Source organism: Schistocerca americana, chromosome 2 (assembly GCF_021461395.2).
Source record: "Schistocerca americana isolate TAMUIC-IGC-003095 chromosome 2, iqSchAmer2.1, whole genome shotgun sequence".
Taxonomy (NCBI): domain Eukaryota; kingdom Metazoa; phylum Arthropoda; class Insecta; order Orthoptera; family Acrididae; genus Schistocerca; species Schistocerca americana.
The window spans coordinates 391,447,088-391,467,010 of record NC_060120.1 but is presented as its reverse complement, the minus strand read 5'-3'; the positions used below and the strand labels follow the sequence as shown (position 1 = coordinate 391,467,010).

At 41.8% G+C, this 19,923-nt stretch overlaps 1 protein-coding gene across 1 annotated transcript in view; it reads right to left on the bottom strand.

The window, feature by feature from the left end:
- The window catches only part of LOC124591983 (GPI inositol-deacylase), a 173,336-nt gene that overhangs the window by 68,981 nt on the left and 84,432 nt on the right, over positions 1–19,923 (bottom strand). Inside the window, exon 8 of the mRNA XM_047131785.1 lies at positions 1,633–1,901. Coding sequence (XP_046987741.1) covers positions 1,633–1,901 — 269 coding nt within the window. The remainder of the gene's footprint in view (positions 1–1,632; positions 1,902–19,923) is intronic.

Genomic DNA, 19,923 nt, shown 5'->3' with positions numbered 1-19,923 from the left:
GATCAATAAACACAATGATAAATTATTTTTATAATTATTACACATACATCAAGACATACTTTCCCTGTTTCAGACACATAAATGTATAAAAAAAGTAAAGACTGTGGTGAAAGTCCGTGACTGAGCTACTGGTCTGACCGTAGGCAGAGTTCAGCCTTTCTTCAGTGTGACACTAGCAGGGGGAGGGTGGGGGGAGGGCATTGCCCCAACCACCTTTTACCCCTGGGAGAGATCCCCAGTACTCATCTGCTAGTAGGTTAACTGGACCTGGGGTCATCCTGGAGGGACTGGTATGGGCAAAAAATCACCACCCCTATCTGACACTGAAAACATATACAAGATGTATAGAGATACTCCAATTTTATTCCATAAATAGAACCTATATTTAATTATGCCCCTAAAAAATTATGTTGTAAAATACAGATTTAAATGTATGAGATCTTGTAAATAAATATTACATTGCTGCCAGTAGAAGAGTCAAAAACAATATTTATTTTTTGGTAGAAAATAACTGTGTCCCTATCTACTTCAACAAGTTAATTTTTATTTGCACTTTCAAATCTTAAATACACTTTTTGCATATCAAGAACAACATTTTCGGTAGTAAGAAAAATGTCACACTTCCTTGACATTTTCATGTCTGATAATTTGGTTTATTTCTCTTTGCTGTCTCAACCATTATTCCTTGTGTGGGCATTCATCATGAAATGATAGAGGATAAAGAGAAAAAACATATTGTTTGCTGAAGTCAGTTAATTGTTGGTCCTAAAAAGTAATTTAAGTTATAAACACTTAAATCAAAGTGACAGTGACATTACTTTAGTTTAGCAGCAATGTTTTGTAGCCATTAACAGTAAACACAAGCAATTTGCCATGACATTTGAAAAAGCTGAGGTTAATAGCAGAAGGAAGTGGCTTGATACACTGTTATTAGATAATCCATTCAGCTGTTTTGTTCACACTGTTTACTTCATGAAAGATTTAAGAACTACTCAATTTCACCTTCAGACATGCCTGTAGCAGCCCGACTCGACCACAACACTGGAGTATATAAAGTTATCCAAAATGCAACCATGTCGAAAATCAGTAGTACTACCTATGAAGAAACAAACTATAATGTAAAGCTCTCTTGACAACTGCACTGATGTCTTGACAATTGTACTGTTGTCGAAGTCAGAAAATCCCTACATACCTATGTATGTATGTATGTGTGTGTGTGTGTCTGCGCAACATATGATAGTTCTTGTGTGCATCCAACGCAAAGGCCCGACACAGCAACCGAAGTTTCATACTTGAAAAAATTTAATTTAGGTTTTCCATTTTCACTTTTACTTCTTGTTAAACTGGAGAAGTAAATTCTTTGCACAATGTCAGACATAACTACCTATAAATGAAACAGGTAAAAGCCCACTTAATACCTAACTGATGTGCAAAAATTTATCCCCCTCCCCTCCAACCCCCAACAGTTTATTGTTTTAAGATAAACTCAAAAATAAGAGATCCATTACTTATCTGCTTAAAAATTGAATATAGAAATTTGAAAAGCACATATTTAAATATAAATAACATGCAGACTGCACTATAAAAGTACGTCTGCAGGCTGCAGCATTTTAAGTATTCAGCTCAACTTACGTCACAAGTTTATGAACTGCTTCCTTATTCCATGGCACATAAAACTTTGCAACTGCTTGGTGTGCACCACTGTGGCAAGTAACAGGTTTTATATAAAGTAGGTATGCTTGCCACAGCTTTTCCAGATCTGGCAAATAAAATCGGTAATGCAATGCCTTCTCATCTGTCAGTTTTGGTAATATACTAACTGGACGTGAAAATGGCAGTAAAGGTGGCAATGGGACTACAAAATGTCGCTCTGATGAATGGACATCTATATGAAGCTGCAGCTGAAAGATACAAAAAACATAATAAGTGTAAGATAAAACTCTGGAACAGTAGATTTTAGATACAGTTGATCAACAGGTCAAGTCATTGCAAAGATTTTCATTTTTTTTAATTTATTTTTTATTTTTTTGCTGAAGACTGTGTCTTGTTGTAAAACGATGTACCAATGTTTAGGCCACCGCTGTAAGTGCCCTTAATCAGGATATCAGGGATATACCCTGAAGAGGGCTATCTGCAATAGTGGCCCAAACACTGATACATCAATTTAAAATATGATGTGGTCTGCATCATGCAAAAATTTTCTGCAGATTGACATCAGCTAAGAAAATCAATGAAAATACATTACAAAGATGATGACTGAATTGCTTTACAGTAAACTTGTTCATTCTTTTACTAACAGTTTTGTCATGAAGGAGAACATTTAAGTGTGTGGAATATTTCAAGGTACACATTAATAAAGAGAAGCATCTATTAAAAACTAATTCTTTACAATATGTTAACAATTAATTTTCATTAATTGTCTATACATATATTCCACGTTCTTTTTGCTAACCAAAATCTGCATCCTGTGATAACTTGTGGAAATACTAGTAAAGATTTCATTAGTAAGCATGGCCTCTAACTGTAAAATTCTATAGAGAGAATAATGGATACTGTTCATGTTTGCAAATTTCAGCAGCCATGTTTAAAGCTGGTCATGGGATAAAATCAGTAACAGCCACAAAGATATAAGAGTTCCAGCCATTACTGCTTCAACAGCCAGCATAGGATGTTATAGAGAATGTTAAGTTACTTGGCGTTCTCCAAGAACCAGATTTTGGCGGCATTAAAGAAAAAATATGTTCATCATCTAGAATGGGCTGTGCTGAGAGAATAAAGCAAGGAACACAGTGAAAGTTTCATGTTGACTAAGGCATGAAAATTTTCATGCATATATTAATTGTGAAATGATGTATAACTAAGTGGGCATATCTATCAATTTGTTCACTGTTAAGACAGTGTACTCTATAACTCATTTTGACATTGTTTCAGCTTATATACTAGGTCATGAACTGCTGGTACTGGAGAATTTTGCTGAAGCTCCCGTGCTATTCCTATGGCTGTGCAATGTAGTTGGAGCTCAGATATTTTGAAGCACATTTAAAAAGACATGAAGACATGAGAAAATTGCAACCATATCACTATTTGACCATTGCATAAATTACAAAAAAGTGTCACTGAAATAATCCAGCACTGAAAAATAAGACCACTCAAAGTGAAAAATACATCACTCTCTGATGATGGTATTACCAGTCAGATTTTACATTGAAGACACTCTGGAATTAAATCCACATTTAGCTCATATTTATTGAGAATATCTCCAGCAATAAACAATTCTACGTCTGGAAAAGAATGTAGGTCACACCTATTTATAAAGAAAAGTACAACAGTGAACGGACTGAATTACAGACACAAGCTGCCACTTAGGGCACCAGACTGGAAGGGGCACAACAACTATAAGATTTCTATATGGACCGTATCACAATTAGTAGCAGCAGCTTGGAGCACCAAGCTGAGAAGGAATCCCAAGTGAGAGATTTGAATAAAGTGAGCCTCAGAAGTAATAGCGAAAAATGACATGGGTAAAAGTGTACGATAGAAAATAGGGAGGGTGGGAGTCGGGTGTGGGGAGAGGGGGGAGATGGACATGTATTGAACGAAAAATTGCTCAGTTGGAAAACTGTTCTCAAACCTGCCATTGATCAATATATAATATCTGTCTGTTGCACGATCCTAGAAGCTCAGAGAGTATGCCATTCTTAGAAAAGAAGCTTTTCTCAAAGAATAATATGGGTTTACAGAAAACACTTGTACCAAGACAGTTAATTTATTCACACAAAGTGTCTTGGACGTAGTTGATACTGATTACTGTTAACTGTATGGCAATGTCAAGTAATAATCAATGTACAACTATATGGAGTATCTTTACAAAGATGTGGATGGCTTGAAGAACATGACTAATGAAAACAGTACATTATACTAGATGACGAAAGTTCATCAGAAATGAAAGTTACACTGGAAACATAACAGCACTGGTAATATTCTCCATCAACAGAAACAGTTTATAAGAATGGTGTCGGTGGAGTCTATCAGCAGGACGGGTTTCACTAGACATGGCCTGCACCTCAACAGGTATGGGAAGGGGAGGTTGGCAAAGCTTATAGGTGACAGCATAGGTGGGGTTGGTGGGATCACTCATGGGAAAATTCCTGCAGTAGTGGGTGTTAGAGCTGCACCTTTTTTAGATTGAAGTCAGCTGATAGGTATTCCTGCTTAAGGGAAGTCTCTCTAACAAGGGAATCACTTTTGACAAAGCTTAGGTATCCGAGTAATGAGGGAATTAGTATATTTCATCAAAATATACAAGGTATTAGAGATAAAGTTAGTGAACTGCTTATAGATGTTGACTCTGAAATTATTGGTATATCTGAACACTTCTTAAATAAGGAGATAATTCAGACGCTTCCTTTACCAGGATACAGGTTGGCTGGCAGCTTTTCGAGGAGCTCTTTGTGGTGTGGGGGAGTAGCCATGTATGTGAAAAACGGCATCCCATTTGAGTCAATTGATGTTTCAAAGTACTGCACTGAAAAGGTGTTTGAATGTTGTGCAGGTGTGGTTAAATTTAGCGGAGCTAAACTTCCAACTGTTGTTATTTACAGATCCCCAGACTCCGATTTCACAACATTTTTGTTAAAGCTAGAGGAGGTTCTTGGTTCACTTTATAGGAAATACAAAAAGTTAGTTATATGTGGTGACTTCAATATTAATTGTATAAGTGATTGTGCAAGGAAGAGGATGCTGGTAGACCTCTTTAATTCACATAATCTTATGCAAACCGTATTCTTTCCAACGAGAGTGCAAGGGAACAGTAGAACAACCATAGACAACATTTTTGTTCATTCCTCATTACTAGAAGGGCATTCTGTTAGCAAAAAGGTGAATGGCCTTTCAGATCATGATGCACAAATTTTAACTTTAAAAGATTTTTGTGCTGCAACACGTGTTAAATATAGTCATCAGCTGTTCAGTAAAGCTGATCCAGTTGCTGTAGAGACCTTTGTAAACCTTATAAAGGAACAAGAGTGGCAAGATGTTTATAGCGCTAATACAGTAGACGATAAATATAATGCTTTTCTCAAGACTTTTCTCATGCTCTTTGAAAGTTGCTTTCCATTAGAACGTTTAACACAGGGTACTAGCACAAACAGGCAGCCTGGGTGGCTGACTAGAGGGATAAGAATATCTTGTAGAACAAAGTGGCAATTATATCAAAACGTTAGAAACAGTCAAAATCTAACTGCAGCAGCCCATTACAAACAGTATTGTAAGGTGCTTAAAAATGTTATTAGGAAGGCAAAAAGTATGTGGTATGCAGATAGAATAGCTAAGTCTCAGGATAAAATTAAAACCATATGGTCAGTCATAAAGGAAGTTGCTGGTCTGCAGAGACAGTGCGTAGTGAGAATGTCCGTGTTACTGATAAATCGCATATATGTACAGTATTTAATAATCACTTTCTGAATATAGCAGGTGAACTAAATAGAAACCGAGTCCCAACAGGGAATCAAATAACGCTCTTAGAAAAAAGTGTTCCGAGACTGTTACCTGAAATGCTCCTCCATGATACTGACAAGAGGGAGATTGAGTTAATAATTAAATCACTAAAGACCAAGTACTCTCATGGATATGAAGGGGTATCTAGCAGAATACTGGAGTATTGTTCTATGTATGTTAGCTCAGTTCTCAGCCATATCTGTAACTTTTCCTTTAGGAGTGGTCGGTTTCCTGACCGATTAAAGTACTCGGTAGTGAAGCCACTTTATAAAAAGGGAGACATTGATAATGTTGACAATTTTAGACCTATTTCTATGCCATCGGTGTTTGCTAAAGTTATCGAGAAGGTTGTATATACAAGGTTACTGGAGCATTTAAATTCACATAATTTGCTGTCAAATGTTCAGTTTAGTTTTAGAAATGGTTTAACAACTGAAAATGCTGTAGTCTCTTTACTCTGTGAGGTTTTGGATGGATTAAATAAAAGGTTGCGAACGCTAGGTGTTTTCTTCGATTTAACGAAGGCGTTTGACTGTGTTGACCACAAAATATTACTGCAGAAGTTGGACCATTATGGAGTAAGGGGAGTAGCTTACAATTGGTTCGCCTCTTACTTTAAGAACAGAAAGCAAAGGGTAATTCTCCGCAATATTGAGAGTGGTAGTGATGTTCAGTCCCAATGGGGCACTGTTAAGTGGGGCGTTCCCCAAGGGTCGGTGCTGGGGCCACTGCTGTTTCTTATTTATATAAATGATGTGCCTTCTAGTATTACAGGTGATTCAAAAATATTTCTGTTTGCTGATGACACCAGCTTGGTAGTGAAGGATCTTGTGTGTAATATTGAAACAGTAACAAATAATGTAGTTCACGAAATAAGTTCGTGGCTTGTGGAAAATAATTTGATGCTAAATCACAGTAAGACTCAGTATTTACAGTTTCTAACTCACAATTCAACAAGAACCGATATTTTGATCAGACAGAAAAGGCATATTATAAGCGAGACGGAACAGTTCAAGTTCCTATGCGTTCGGATAGATAGTAAGCTGTTGTGGAAAGCCCATGTCCAGGATCTTGTTCAGAAGCTAAATGCTGCTTTATTTACCATTAGAACAGTATCTGAAATAAGTGACACTTCAACACGAAAAGTAGTCTACTTCGCATATTTTCATACACTTATGTCGTATGGTATTATTTTTTGGGGTAATTCTTCTGATTCAAAAAGGGTATTTTGGCTCAAAAACGGGCTGTTCGAGCTATATGTGGTGTAAGTTCGAGAACGTCTTGTCGACCCCTATTCAAAAATCTGGGAATTCTGACATTGCCCTCACAGTATATATTTTCTTTAATGTCATTTGTTGTTAGCAATATTAGCCTATTCCCAAGAGTTAGCAGCTTTCACTTAGTTAATACTAGGCAGAAATCAATCTACATGTAAAATGCACTTCCTTGACTCTTGTGCAGAAAGGAGTGCAGTATTCTGCTGCATCCATTTTCAATAAGCTACCACAAGAACTCAAAAATCTTAGCAGTAGCCCAAACTCTTTTAAGTCTAAACTGAAGAGTTTCCTCATGGCTCAATCCTTCTATTCTGCCGAGGAGCTCCCGGAAGAGCTAAAAAATTAAGTAAATTGCAGTGTTACATTGTTGATTTTCTTCATTTACTTATGACTTGTCACCTGAATATGTTTTTTTATATTTCATTTTATCTGTTTCTAATATCGTGTTATAATTTCATGTATTGACTCGTTCCATGACCATGGAGACTTCTCCTTAATTTGGTCCCACGGAACAATAAATAAATAAATTAAATAAGTAGAAGGGGCACTTTCAGATTATTTACTGGTGGTGCTGTTGTCTGCAGCTGAACAATTGTAAGAAAATGCAATACCACTTAGGGAGTGTGTCAACATATTGTACTGAATGTCAGCTCTTTAAAATTAAATACATGCAATATAAAGTGCATAACAAAGAGAAAAAAATCCTACAGTACCCTATTATATGATTAACGGTAATCTTCTAGAGCCTGATATGCCATCTGAATATCTAGGAGTAATATAAAGAAGTGATATGAAATAGTATAATCACATGAAATCAGCAGTGTGAATGGAAGACTAGACACATAGGTAGGGTTCTGGGTGAATGCAGCACACCAGTATAGGAAATGCAAGAGCAAATAATTTTAGGCAGTAAAGGAAACCACTCAATAGCAAAAGCATTGAGTCGTTGACCACAAATGGGAAAAAAAACTTGTTAACTTTTGGAGTCAATTCTTTCTTGCACTAGAGTATAGACACCCTGTCCTCATTCCTCCACAACATCACACCATCTCTCCCACCTGCTTCACCTGGTCCCCCTCAACTCAATGTTCCATCTTCATGCTCATTGAGTGCCACTTCTTTGAAGTCTCCATCCATACCTCTGTACATATTAAACCCACGAACCACCAACAGTACCTGTATTTTGACAGCTGCCATCCCTTCCACTCCAAAAAATTTCTCCCATACAGCCTGGCCACCTGTGGGCAGTGTATCTGTATTGACAAGAGCTCTCTTGCCCAATATGCTGAAAGTCTCATGAGTGCCTTCACTGAAAGGCGCTACCTCTACCTCCCCTGCCCCCCAAAGCTCCACTACAAACATATATACCATGAAAATTAAAGAGACCTTTGGAGAAAAGAGAACCACTTGCATGAATATCAAGAGCTCAGATGGAAACCCAGTTCTAAGCAAAGAAGGGAAAGCAGAAAGGTGGAAGGGGTATATAGAGGGTCTATACAGGGGCGATGTTCTTGAGGACAATATTACGGAAATGGAAGAGGATGTAGATGAAGATGGAATGGGAGATATGATACTACGTGAAGAGTTTGACAGAGCACTGAAAGACCTGAGTTGAAACAAGGCCCCAGGAGTGGACAACATTCCATTAGAACTACTGACAGCATTGGGAGAGCCAGTCCTGACAAAACTCTACCATCTGAAGAGCAAGATGTATGAGACAGGCGAAATTCCCTCAGACTTCAAGAAGAATATAATAATTCCAATTCCAATTCCAAAGAAAGCAGGTGTTGACAGATGTGAAAATTACCTAACTATCTGTTTAATAAGCCACAGCTGCAAAATACTAACGCGAATTCTTTACAGACGAATGGAAAAATTGGTAGAAGCCGACCTCGGGGAAGATCAGTTTGGATTCCGTAGAAATGTTGGGATACGTGAGGCAATACTGACCCTATGACTTATCTTAGAAGAAAGATTAAGGAAAGGCAAACCTACGTTTCTAGCATTTGTAGACTTAGAGAAAGCTTTTGACAATGTTGACTGGAATACTCTCTTTCAAATTCTGAAGGTGGCAGGGGTAAAATACAGGGAGCGAAAGGCTATTTACAATTTGTACAGAAAGCAGATGGCAATTACGAGGTGTGGCTAGAAAAAAACCGGACCAGTACTGGTGAAACACTAAAACGAATGCAATAAAGCTGAAAGCCGCGTGGCCTGTCACGTGACTCTCGCTCCGCCTACTGCTCGAGTTTCATCTGCCTCCTGCACTCAGTCTGCCCGTGGCGTCTGTTTTAAGTAGTTGACGTTTTGTCTGTGCGTCGGAAAATGTTGAGTGTACAGAAAGAACAGCGTGTTAACATCAAATTTTGTTTCAAACTAGGAAAATCTGCAAGTGAAACGTTTGTAATGTTACAACAAGTGTACGGCGATGATTGTTTATCGCGAACACAAGTGTTTGAGTGGTTTAAACGATTTAAAGATGGCCGCGAAGACACCAGTGATGACACTCGCACTGGCAGACCATTGTCAGCAAAAACTGATGCAAACATTGAAAAAATCGGTAAACTTGTTCGACAAGATCGCCGTTTAACAATCAGAGCAGTGTCTGAGTTAACAGGAGTTGACAAGGAAAGTGTTAGGCAGATTCTTCATGAAAGTTTCAACATGAACAAAGTGTGTTCAAAAATGGTTCCAAAGTGTCTCACAATTTAACAGAAGGAACACCGAAGAATGATTTGTTCTGAGATCCTGGAAAACATTGAAAGTGATCCCACCTTCTTACAAAATGTTATTACTTGCGATGAATCGTGGTTTTTTACTTACGATCCCGAAACTAAATGCCAATCGATGCATTGGAAAACTCCTGGTTCTCCACGACAAAAAAAAGCACGAATGTCAAAATCGAAATTCAAGGCAATGATGATTGTTTTTTTTTGACATCAAAGGGATTGTGCACATTGATTGGGTACCAGAGGGACAAACAGTGAATCAGCATTACTACATTAGCGTCCTGGCTACCCTACGTGAGCGAGTACGGAGAAAACGGAACGATTTGTGGAGAAAAAAGTCATGGATCCTTCACCAAGACAATGCCCCAGCTCACAGTGCGTTGTCAGTGAAGACGTTTTTGGCAAAACACAACATTCCCATCTTAGATCATCCACCCTATTCACCTGATTTGGCCCCCTGTGACTTTTTTCTTTTCCCTAAAGTCAAGTCAGCTTTGAAAGGAACTAGATTTGAGACTGTTGAAGCAGTAAAAGAAAAAGCGACGGAAGTAATGTATGGACTTACCGAAAATGATCTGCAGCATTGCTATGAACAGTGGAAAATTCGTATGGAGCGGTGTAGAGACCGAGGAGGAGAGTACATTGAAGGAGATAACATGAAATTGTAAATAATTGTAAATAAATGTTTTTTCCAGCATCAGTCCGGTTTTTTTCTAGCCGCACCTCGTATAAGAGTCGAGGGACATGAAAGGGAAGCAGTGGTTGGGAAGGGAGTGAGACAGGGTTGTAGCCTCTCCCCGATGCTATTCAATCTGTATATTGAGCAAGCAGTAAAGGAAACAAAAGAAAAGTTCAGAGTAGGTATTAAAATCCATGGAGAAGAAATAAAAACTTTGAGGTTCGCCAATGACATTGTAATTCTGTCAGAGACAGCAAAAGACTTGGAAGAGCAGTTGAACGGAATGGACAGTGTCTTGAAAGGAGGGTTTAAGATAAATATCAACAAAAGCAAAACGAGGATAATGGAATGTAGTCAAATTAAGTCGGGTGATGCTGAGGGAATTAGATTACGAAATGAAACACTTAAAGTAGTAAAGGAGTTTTGCTATTTGGGGAGCAAAATAACGGATGATGGTCGAAGTAGAGAGGATATAAAATCTAGACTGGCAATGGCAAGGAAAGCGTTTCTGAAGAAGAGAAATTTGTTAACATCGAGTATTGATTTCTGAAAGTATTTGTATGGAGTGTAACCATGTATGGAAGTAAAACATGGACGATAAATAGTTTAGACAAGAAGAGAATAGAAGCTTTCGAAATGTGGTGCTACAAAAGAATGCCGAAGATCAGATGGGTAGACCACATAACTAATGAGGAGGTATTGAATAGTATTGGGGAGAAGAGGAGTTTGTGGCACAACTTGACTAGAAGAAGGGATCGGTTGGTAGGACATGTTCTGAGGCATCAAGGGATCACCAATTTAGTATTGGAGGGCAGTGTGGAGGGTAAAAATTATAGAGGGAGACCACGAGATGAATACACAAAGCAGATTCAGAAGGATGTTGGCTGCAGTACGTACTGGGAGGTACTGGGAGATGAAGCAGCTTGCACAGGATGATCACATAGGTTCAGTCGTGGGTATAGCAGATGGCAGACTTTGTTTATTGGTAGAATACTGGGGAAGTGCAATCAGTCTACAAAGGAGGTTGCTTACAAATCACTTGTGTGACCAGTTCTAAAATATTGCTCAAGTGTGTGGGACTCATACCAAATAGGACTAACAGGGGATATTGAATGTATGCAGAGAAGAGCAGCACAAATGGTCACAGGTTTGTTTAATCCATGGGAGTGTGTCACAGAGGTACTGAAGGAACTGAACTGGAAGACTCTAGAAGATAGACATAAACTATCCCAAGAAAGTCTATTAACAAAGTTTCAAGAACCGGCTTCAAATGATTTCTTCTAGGAATATATTACAATCCCTTACATACTGCTCACACAGAAACCATGAGGATAAGATTAGAATAGTTACTGCATGCTTAGAGGCATTCAATCGTCCTTCCTGTGCTTTATATGTGAATGGCAGAGGAAGAAACCCTAATAACTGGTACAATAGCATGTACCCTCTGCCATGCACCTCATGATTGTTTGCAGGTTATAGATGTAGACATAGATGTAGAATGGCCACTGCTAAACTGTGGCCAAGAACAAAGTTGCCTAACCAGTGTCACGGCATGCAACAAAGCACAACTTGCTTAATTTCAGCGGCTGTTTCACAACCTGGGCCATCTGAATCCTTCCCTCTATCACCAGCTTTTACGAACTACACAGCTGGGAGTTATCCTTTGCTTCACATTCTTCACTCCTGTAACTCTTCTGGCCTCCATCTCTATTAACCCATTGTCCCCACACTCTCCAGCCAACAATTTTCCCTTCCTCTGTCTTATCACCCACACCCAATTCACATTTCCATGACATCTTCAACGTGTGCCACTCCCCGCCGACTACAGAACATGCCCATCACATGCCTCACCCATACACCTGCCTCAGGCATTCCTAGCCAGCAAACTGGCTACCTCCCTCTGAACTGCAAGCTACCTACCCCAAACCCTTCATCTTGCCTCCCGCCTCTCTCCCCCCCTATCCACCCCAATCTATCCGACACAACCTCCACCCCACACTGTCCAACTGCAGAACAGTCTGTCAGAACTCTTCTACTAAAAATGCCTTTAGAATTATTATTGAACAGGGATGATAACAGACTTTGAAAGAATTTAGCACAGACTGCTAGGTTCTAAGTAGGTCAGCGTAGCCCATACAAAAGTGTGAGAGAGACGCTCAATGAACTTAAAAGGAAAATTTGGAGAAAAGGCAGTTTCGTTCTCGAGAAATTTAGGGCACTGGCTATCAAGGCAGTTTAGAGAACAATTCCACTGCAGCCATCACAAACCAACCACAAGGTCCATGACAATAAGATATGAGAGTTTAGGATGCATACCAAAGATCATACACGGTCATTCATTGCCTCACTCAGTATTCATTCATTCATGTACATAATTTTACTGTTTATTGACTGAGGATCATTAAAATTAATGAAACTCAAGTTTTTCTAATGTGTTTATCTGACATGTTCCACACCCAGAAGGAGCCTCTCTTTTGTGGGCCTATGGAATGAATAATTAATGTAATCTAATCTAAGAAAAGGAATAGTACAAAAAGTTGCATATACTGGTATGAAGTACCTTCTGTGTTGCAGTTTGCAGTGCTATGGCTATGATGACAAATCTTTACAAAGAACTCTCAATTAGAAGAAAGTAAAAGGCAAGACATGGGAAGAGGACCTAGCACCATGACAGTTCATGTTTCTTCAACTTGTAAAGAGTGTGATTGATCAAATCAGGAAGATCCTCTGACATAAATGTCTGAAGCCAATTTTTTTCGGGCAATCACAAAATGTAAGATCAATCAGAACTGCTACACACTGCTGGAGCATATGACATTATGTGTAAGTGTAACAAAGCATACAGAAGGGATACAGGTTGTGGAGTTAATGAAAGCTTAAAAGAGAATAAACAATATGACTGCCTCAAGCAAACCAGCAAGTCAGATGTAAATGAACACAGTAAAAACTGTGGTCAGAATACAGGCCTCACAAATTTTCATATTTTAGCAAAAGCCTCATATCAATGTAAATGAAAAGTCAGAGGTAATACAGACTGCTAAATGCCTCAACAGTCAGTACTATAAGAATTTTACTGGTGAATGCAAATATAAATTCTAACAAAGTGTCTCTCACACATCAGCCCACCGGTATAACAATAAACACTTCCATCATCATGACAATGTCATTAAATAGTCAGTCATCAACATCTATGTGATAGATATGGAAAATGCTGTCTGTAAATTAGAAAAATGTATGCCAGTGCAAAGCAGTTCACAAAAAAAGATTTCAACAGGAAAGCAGAAACATCAGTTAGGAAGATTCTGCAAGAATGATGCAGTACCAAGCCTAAGTGGTTTTAAAATCTTTGGCAACAGCTGTGCAAATCTACATTCTTATGTGATCTGTTTTAATATTTATGAGGAGTTGTTTAAGTGATTACAATTACCATTTACACTGAAAGGGAATCGTAGGTGAGAGTCAAGTATGTGCTGTGCAGTGCGCATGTGTCTTTTTATTCTAAATACCCATGTTACCTGCTCACATGTGACAACACTGAATGGCAAGCAACAAGTAGATCAAAGGAAATCTTCCATGATGGCTCCATACAAATGAAAATTCCACTTCAAAGTAATATTTTTTTCCACATATTTCCCACCCATACCATATTACTTTTATAATACCAATTTTATCCTTCTTATCCTCAATTGCTGAAAGAGTTGTTCAACATAATGCATGCTGTAGTGTTCCTGTAGTGTCTATAAATGAAACTAAGAGATGCACAGTACCAAAGATTATTGCAGTCCTTATCAGCCTCTAACAACATGTCTCATACTTATGTACAAGACAACCTTTTCATTCAACAGGTTTTAAAAAAATCTTAATATAAAGAAATATTCTTGAGCAGATGACAGAGGATGGGTGCAAACAAGATATATCAGCATAATTGCTTACAATATTGGTAACACCATGTACTCAGCAGTAGTGACAGACACAATAATTGCACCTCAGAAAGCACAGCTCTGTAACAGGATGCAAAGGATGGAACAAATATTAGGGTTTTTAACAGCCAGTCAAACAGTATGTATATAAATGCATTTAGCTATTGCTGAAATACAAACTATGCATATGGGAAAACTGTATCTACACTAATGCACATACATTAAGGATAATTGCAGAGTGTGGTGCCACACAATGTGGCACTACACAAAACTGGTGCTAATAGCATAGGCACATAGGGAATACACATGACACAGATTTGTAAGTCCACCGTATTGGTGATAAGTAGAGAAAACTGTCCCAAAACACATGTGTTGCAAAACGCGACTGTTTCGTGAACATGTAACCCCGACATCAATATGGGATATGATCATCATGCACACATACACAGGCCACACAACGGGTTGGCATACTCTGGATCAGGTGGTCGAGCAGCTGCTGGGGTATAGCCTCACAGCTGCTGCGGTATAGCCTCACATTCTTGCACCAGTGCCTGTCGGAGCTACTGAAGTGTCATAGGGGTTTGAAGACGTGCAGTGATATGTCGGCTGAGAGCATCACAGACGTGCTCGATGGGGTTTAGGTCTGGAGAACAGGCTGGCCACTACATTCACCTGATATCTTCTGTTTCAAGATACTCCTCCATGATGGCAGCTCGGTGGGGCCATGCGTTATCATCCATCAAGAGGAAGGTGGGACCCACTGCACCCCTGAAAAGGCGGACATACTGGGGTAAAATGATGTCGTGATACACCTGACCTGTTGCAGTTCCTCTGTCCAAGACATGCAGGGGTGTACGTGCACCAATCGTAATCCCACCCCACACCATCAAACCACGACCTCCATACAGGTCCCTTTCAAGGACATTAAGGGGTTGATATCTGGTTCCTGGTTCACGCCAGATGAAAACCCTGCGAGAATCACTGTTCAGATTATACCTGGACTCGTCTGTGAACATAACCTGGGACCACTGTTCCAAGGACCATGTACTGTGTTCTTGACACCAGGCTTTATGTGCTCTCCTGTGACCAAGGGTCAGTGGAATGAACCTTGCAGGTCTCTGGGCGAATAAACAATGTCTGTTCAGTTGTCTGTAGACTGTGTCTGGAGACAACTGTTCCAGTGGCTGCAGTTAGGTCCCGAGCAAGGCTACCTGCAGTACTCCATGGCCGTCTGCAGTCACTGAGGTGAGATATCGATCTTGTTTGGTGTTGTACACTGTGGACGTCCCATACCGTAGCACCTGGACACATTTCCTGTCTGCTGGAATCGTTGCCATAATCTTAAGATCACACTTTGGGGCACACGGAGGGCCTGGGCTACGAGCTGCTGTGTTTGACCAAACTCCAGTCACCCTAGTATTCTACCCTCATAACATCATCAATATGTGTTCTTTTAAGCATTTTCAACACAGTCACCATTAGCACATTTGAAAATGTCTGCACACTTACTCGCTGCACTGTACTCTGACATGCACCAACACACCTCTGCATATGTGGACTGCTGCCAGCACCACCGTGCGACAACTGCAGGTCAAATGCACCACATGTCATATCCCGAGGTGATTTAAACCCGCAAACTGCCCACCAGAGCATTGTTTTACCATTACCAGCATTATCCTTAATTTATGAGCATGAGTGTATTTTGTCTCTGACCGAAAACCTTTGATTAAGAAAGCCAGGTTAGGTTTTCAAATTCACACACATTCACACAATTTGTAACCCACAACAGTAGTGCATAAACGGAAGATTCCTCTTTAATTTTGATTGCAAAATATGTTATCATTCCAGAATGAGATTTTCACTCTGCAGCGGAGTGTGCGCTGATATGAAACTTCCTGGCAGATTAAAACTGTGTGCCCGACCGAGACTCGAACTCGGGACCTTTGCCTTTCGCGGGCAAGTGCTCTACCAACTGAGCTACCGAAGCACGACTCACGCCCGGTACTCACAGCTTTACTTCTGCCAGTACCTCGTCTCCTACCTTCCAAACTTTACAGAAGCTCTCCTGCGAACCTAGCAGAACTAGCACTCCTGAAAGAAAGGATATTGCGGAGACATGGCTTAGCCACAGCCTGGGGGATGTTTCCAGAATGAGATTTTCACTCTGCAGCGGAGTGTGCGCTGATATGAAACTTCCTGGCAGATTAAAACTGTGTGCCCGACCGAGACTCGAACTCGGGACCTTTGCCTTTCGCGGGCAAGTGCTCTACCAACTGAGCTACCGAAGCACGACTCACGCCCGGTACTCACAGCTTTACTTCTGCCAGTACCTCGTCTCCTACCTTCCAAACTTTACAGAAGCTCTCCTGCGAACCTAGCAGAACTAGCACTCCTGAAAGAAAGGATATTGCGGAGACATGGGTTAGCCACAGCCTGGGGGATGTTTCCAGAATGAGATTTTCACTCTGCAGCGGAGTGTGCGCTGATATGAAACTTCCTGGCAGATTAAAACTGTGTGCCCGACCGAGACTCGAACTCGGGACCTTTGCCTTTCGCGGGCAAGTGCTCTACCAACTGAGCTACCGAAGCACGACTCACGCCCGGTACTCACAGCTTTACTTCTGCCAGTACCTCGTCTCCTACCTTCCAAACTTTACAGAAGCTCTCCTGCGAACCTAGCAGAACTAGCACTCCTGAAAGAAAGGATATTGCGGAGACATGGCTTAGCCACAGCCTGGGGGATGTTTCCAGAATGAGATTTTCACTCTGCAGCGGAGTGTGCGCTGATATGAAACTTCCTGGCAGATTAAAACTGTGTGCCCGACCGAGACTCGAACTCGGGACCTTTGCCTTTCGCGGGCAAGTGCTCTACCAACTGAGCTACCGAAGCACGACTCACGCCCGGTACTCACAGCTTTACTTCTGCCAGTACCTCGTCTCCTACCTTCCAAACTTTACAGAAGCTCTCCTGCGAACCTAGCAGAACTAGCACTCCTGAAAGAAAGGATATTGCGGAGACATGGCTTAGCCACAGCCTGGGGGATGTTTCCAGAATGAGATTTTCACTCTGCAGCGGAGTGTGCGCTGATATGAAACTTCCTGGCAGATTAAAACTGTGTGCCCGACCGAGACTCGAACTCGGGACCTTTGCCTTTCGCGGGCAAGTGCTCTACCAACTGAGCTACCGAAGCACGACTCACGCCCGGTACTCACAGCTTTACTTCTGCCAGTACCTCGTCTCCTACCTTCCAAACTTTACAGAAGCTCTCCTGCGAACCTAGCAGAACTAGCACTCCTGAAAGAAAGGATATTGCGGAGACATGGCTTAGCCACAGCCTGGGGGATGTTTCCAGAATGAGATTTTCACTCTGCAGCGGAGTGTGCGCTGATATGAAACTTCCTGGCAGATTAAAACTGTGTGCCCGACCGAGACTCGAACTCGGGACCTTTGCCTTTCGCGGGCAAGTGCTCTACCAACTGAGCTACCGAAGCACGACTCACGCCCGGTACTCACAGCTTTACTTCTGCCAGTACCTCGTCTCCTACCTTCCAAACTTTACAGAAGCTCTCCTGCGAACCTAGCAGAACTAGCACTCCTGAAAGAAAGGATATTGCGGAGACATGGCTTAGCCACAGCCTGGGGGATGTTTCCAGAATGAGATTTTCACTCTGCAGCGGAGTGTGCGCTGATATGAAACTTCCTGGCAGATTAAAACTGTGTGCCCGACCGAGACTCGAACTCGGGACCTTTGCCTTTCGCGGGCAAGTGCTCTACCAACTGAGCTACCGAAACACGACTCACGCCCGGTACTCACAGCTTTACTTCTGCCAGTACCTCGTCTCCTACCTTCCAAACTTTACTGAAGCTCTCCTGCGAACCTAGCAGAACTAGCACTCCTGAAAGAAAGTAAAGCTGTGAGTACCGGGCGTGAGTCGTGCTTTGGTAGCTCAGTTGGTAGAGCACTTGCCCGCGAAAGGCAAAGGTCCCGAGTTCGAGTCTCGGTCGGGCACACAGTTTTAATCTGCCAGGAAGTTTCATATCAGCGCACACTCCGCTGCAGAGTGAAAATCTCATTCTGGAAACATCCCCCAGGCTGTGGCTAAGCCATGTCTCCGCAATATCCTTTCTTTCAGGAGTGCTAGTTCTGCTAGGTTCGCAGGAGAGCTTCTGTAAAGTTTGGAAGGTAGGAGACGAGGTACTGGCAGAAGTAAAGCTGTGAGTACCGGGCGTGAGTCGTGCTTCGGTAGCTCAGTTGGTAGAGCACTTGCCCGCGAAAGGCAAAGGTCCCGAGTTCGAGTCTCGGTCGGGCACACAGTTTTAATCTGCCAGGAAGTTTCATATCAGCGCACACTCCGCTGCAGAGTGAAAATCTCATTCTGGAAACATCCCCCAGGCTGTGGCTAAGCCATGTCTCCGCAATATCCTTTCTTTCAGGAGTGCTAGTTCTGCTAGGTTCGCAGGAGAGCTTCTGTAAAGTTTGGAAGGTAGGAGACGAGGTACTGGCAGAAGTAAAGCTGTGAGTACCGGGCGTGAGTCGTGCTTCGGTAGCTCAGTTGGTAGAGCACTTGCCCGCGAAAGGCAAAGGTCCCGAGTTCGAGTCTCGGTCGGGCACACAGTTTTAATCTGCCAGGAAGTTTCATATCAGCGCACACTCCGCTGCAGAGTGAAAATCTCATTCTGGAAACATCCCCCAGGCTGTGGCTAAGCCATGTCTCCGCAATATCCTTTCTTTCAGGAGTGCTAGTTCTGCTAGGTTCGCAGGAGAGCTTCTGTAAAGTTTGGAAGGTAGGAGACGAGGTACTGGCAGAAGTAAAGCTGTGAGTACCGGGCGTGAGTCGTGCTTCGGTAGCTCAGTTGGTAGAGCACTTGCCCGCGAAAGGCAAAGGTCCCGAGTTCGAGTCTCGGTCGGGCACACAGTTTTAATCTGCCAGGAAGTTTCATATCAGCGCACACTCCGCTGCAGAGTGAAAATCTCATTCTGGAAACATCCCCCAGGCTGTGGCTAAGCCATGTCTCCGCAATATCCTTTCTTTCAGGAGTGCTAGTTCTGCTAGGTTCGCAGGAGAGCTTCTGTAAAGTTTGGAAGGTAGGAGACGAGGTACTGGCAGAAGTAAAGCTGTGAGTACCGGGCGTGAGTCGTGCTTCGGTAGCTCAGTTGGTAGAGCACTTGCCCGCGAAAGGCAAAGGTCCCGAGTTCGAGTCTCGGTCGGGCACACAGTTTTAATCTGCCAGGAAGTTTCATATCAGCGCACACTCCGCTGCAGAGTGAAAATCTCATTCTGGAAACATCCCCCAGGCTGTGGCTAAGCCATGTCTCCGCAATATCCTTTCTTTCAGGAGTGCTAGTTCTGCTAGGTTCACAGGAGAGCTTCTGTAAAGTTTGGAAGGTAGGAGACGAGGTACTGGCAGAAGTAAAGCTGTGAGTACCGGGCGTGAGTCGTGCTTCGGTAGCTCAGTTGGTAGAGCACTTGCCCGCGAAAGGCAAAGGTCCCGAGTTCGAGTCTCGGTCGGGCACACAGTTTTAATCTGCCAGGAAGTTTCATATCAGCGCACACTCCGCTGCAGAGTGAAAATCTCATTCTGGAAACATCCCCCAGGCTGTGGCTAAGCCATGTCTCCGCAATATCCTTTCTTTCAGGAGTGCTAGTTCTGCTAGGTTCGCAGGAGAGCTTCTGTAAAGTTTGGAAGGTAGGAGACGAGGTACTGGCAGAAGTAAAGCTGTGAGTACCGGGCGTGAGTCGTGCTTCGGTAGCTCAGTTGGTAGAGCACTTGCCCGCGAAAGGCAAAGGTCCCGAGTTCGAGTCTCGGTCGGGCACACAGT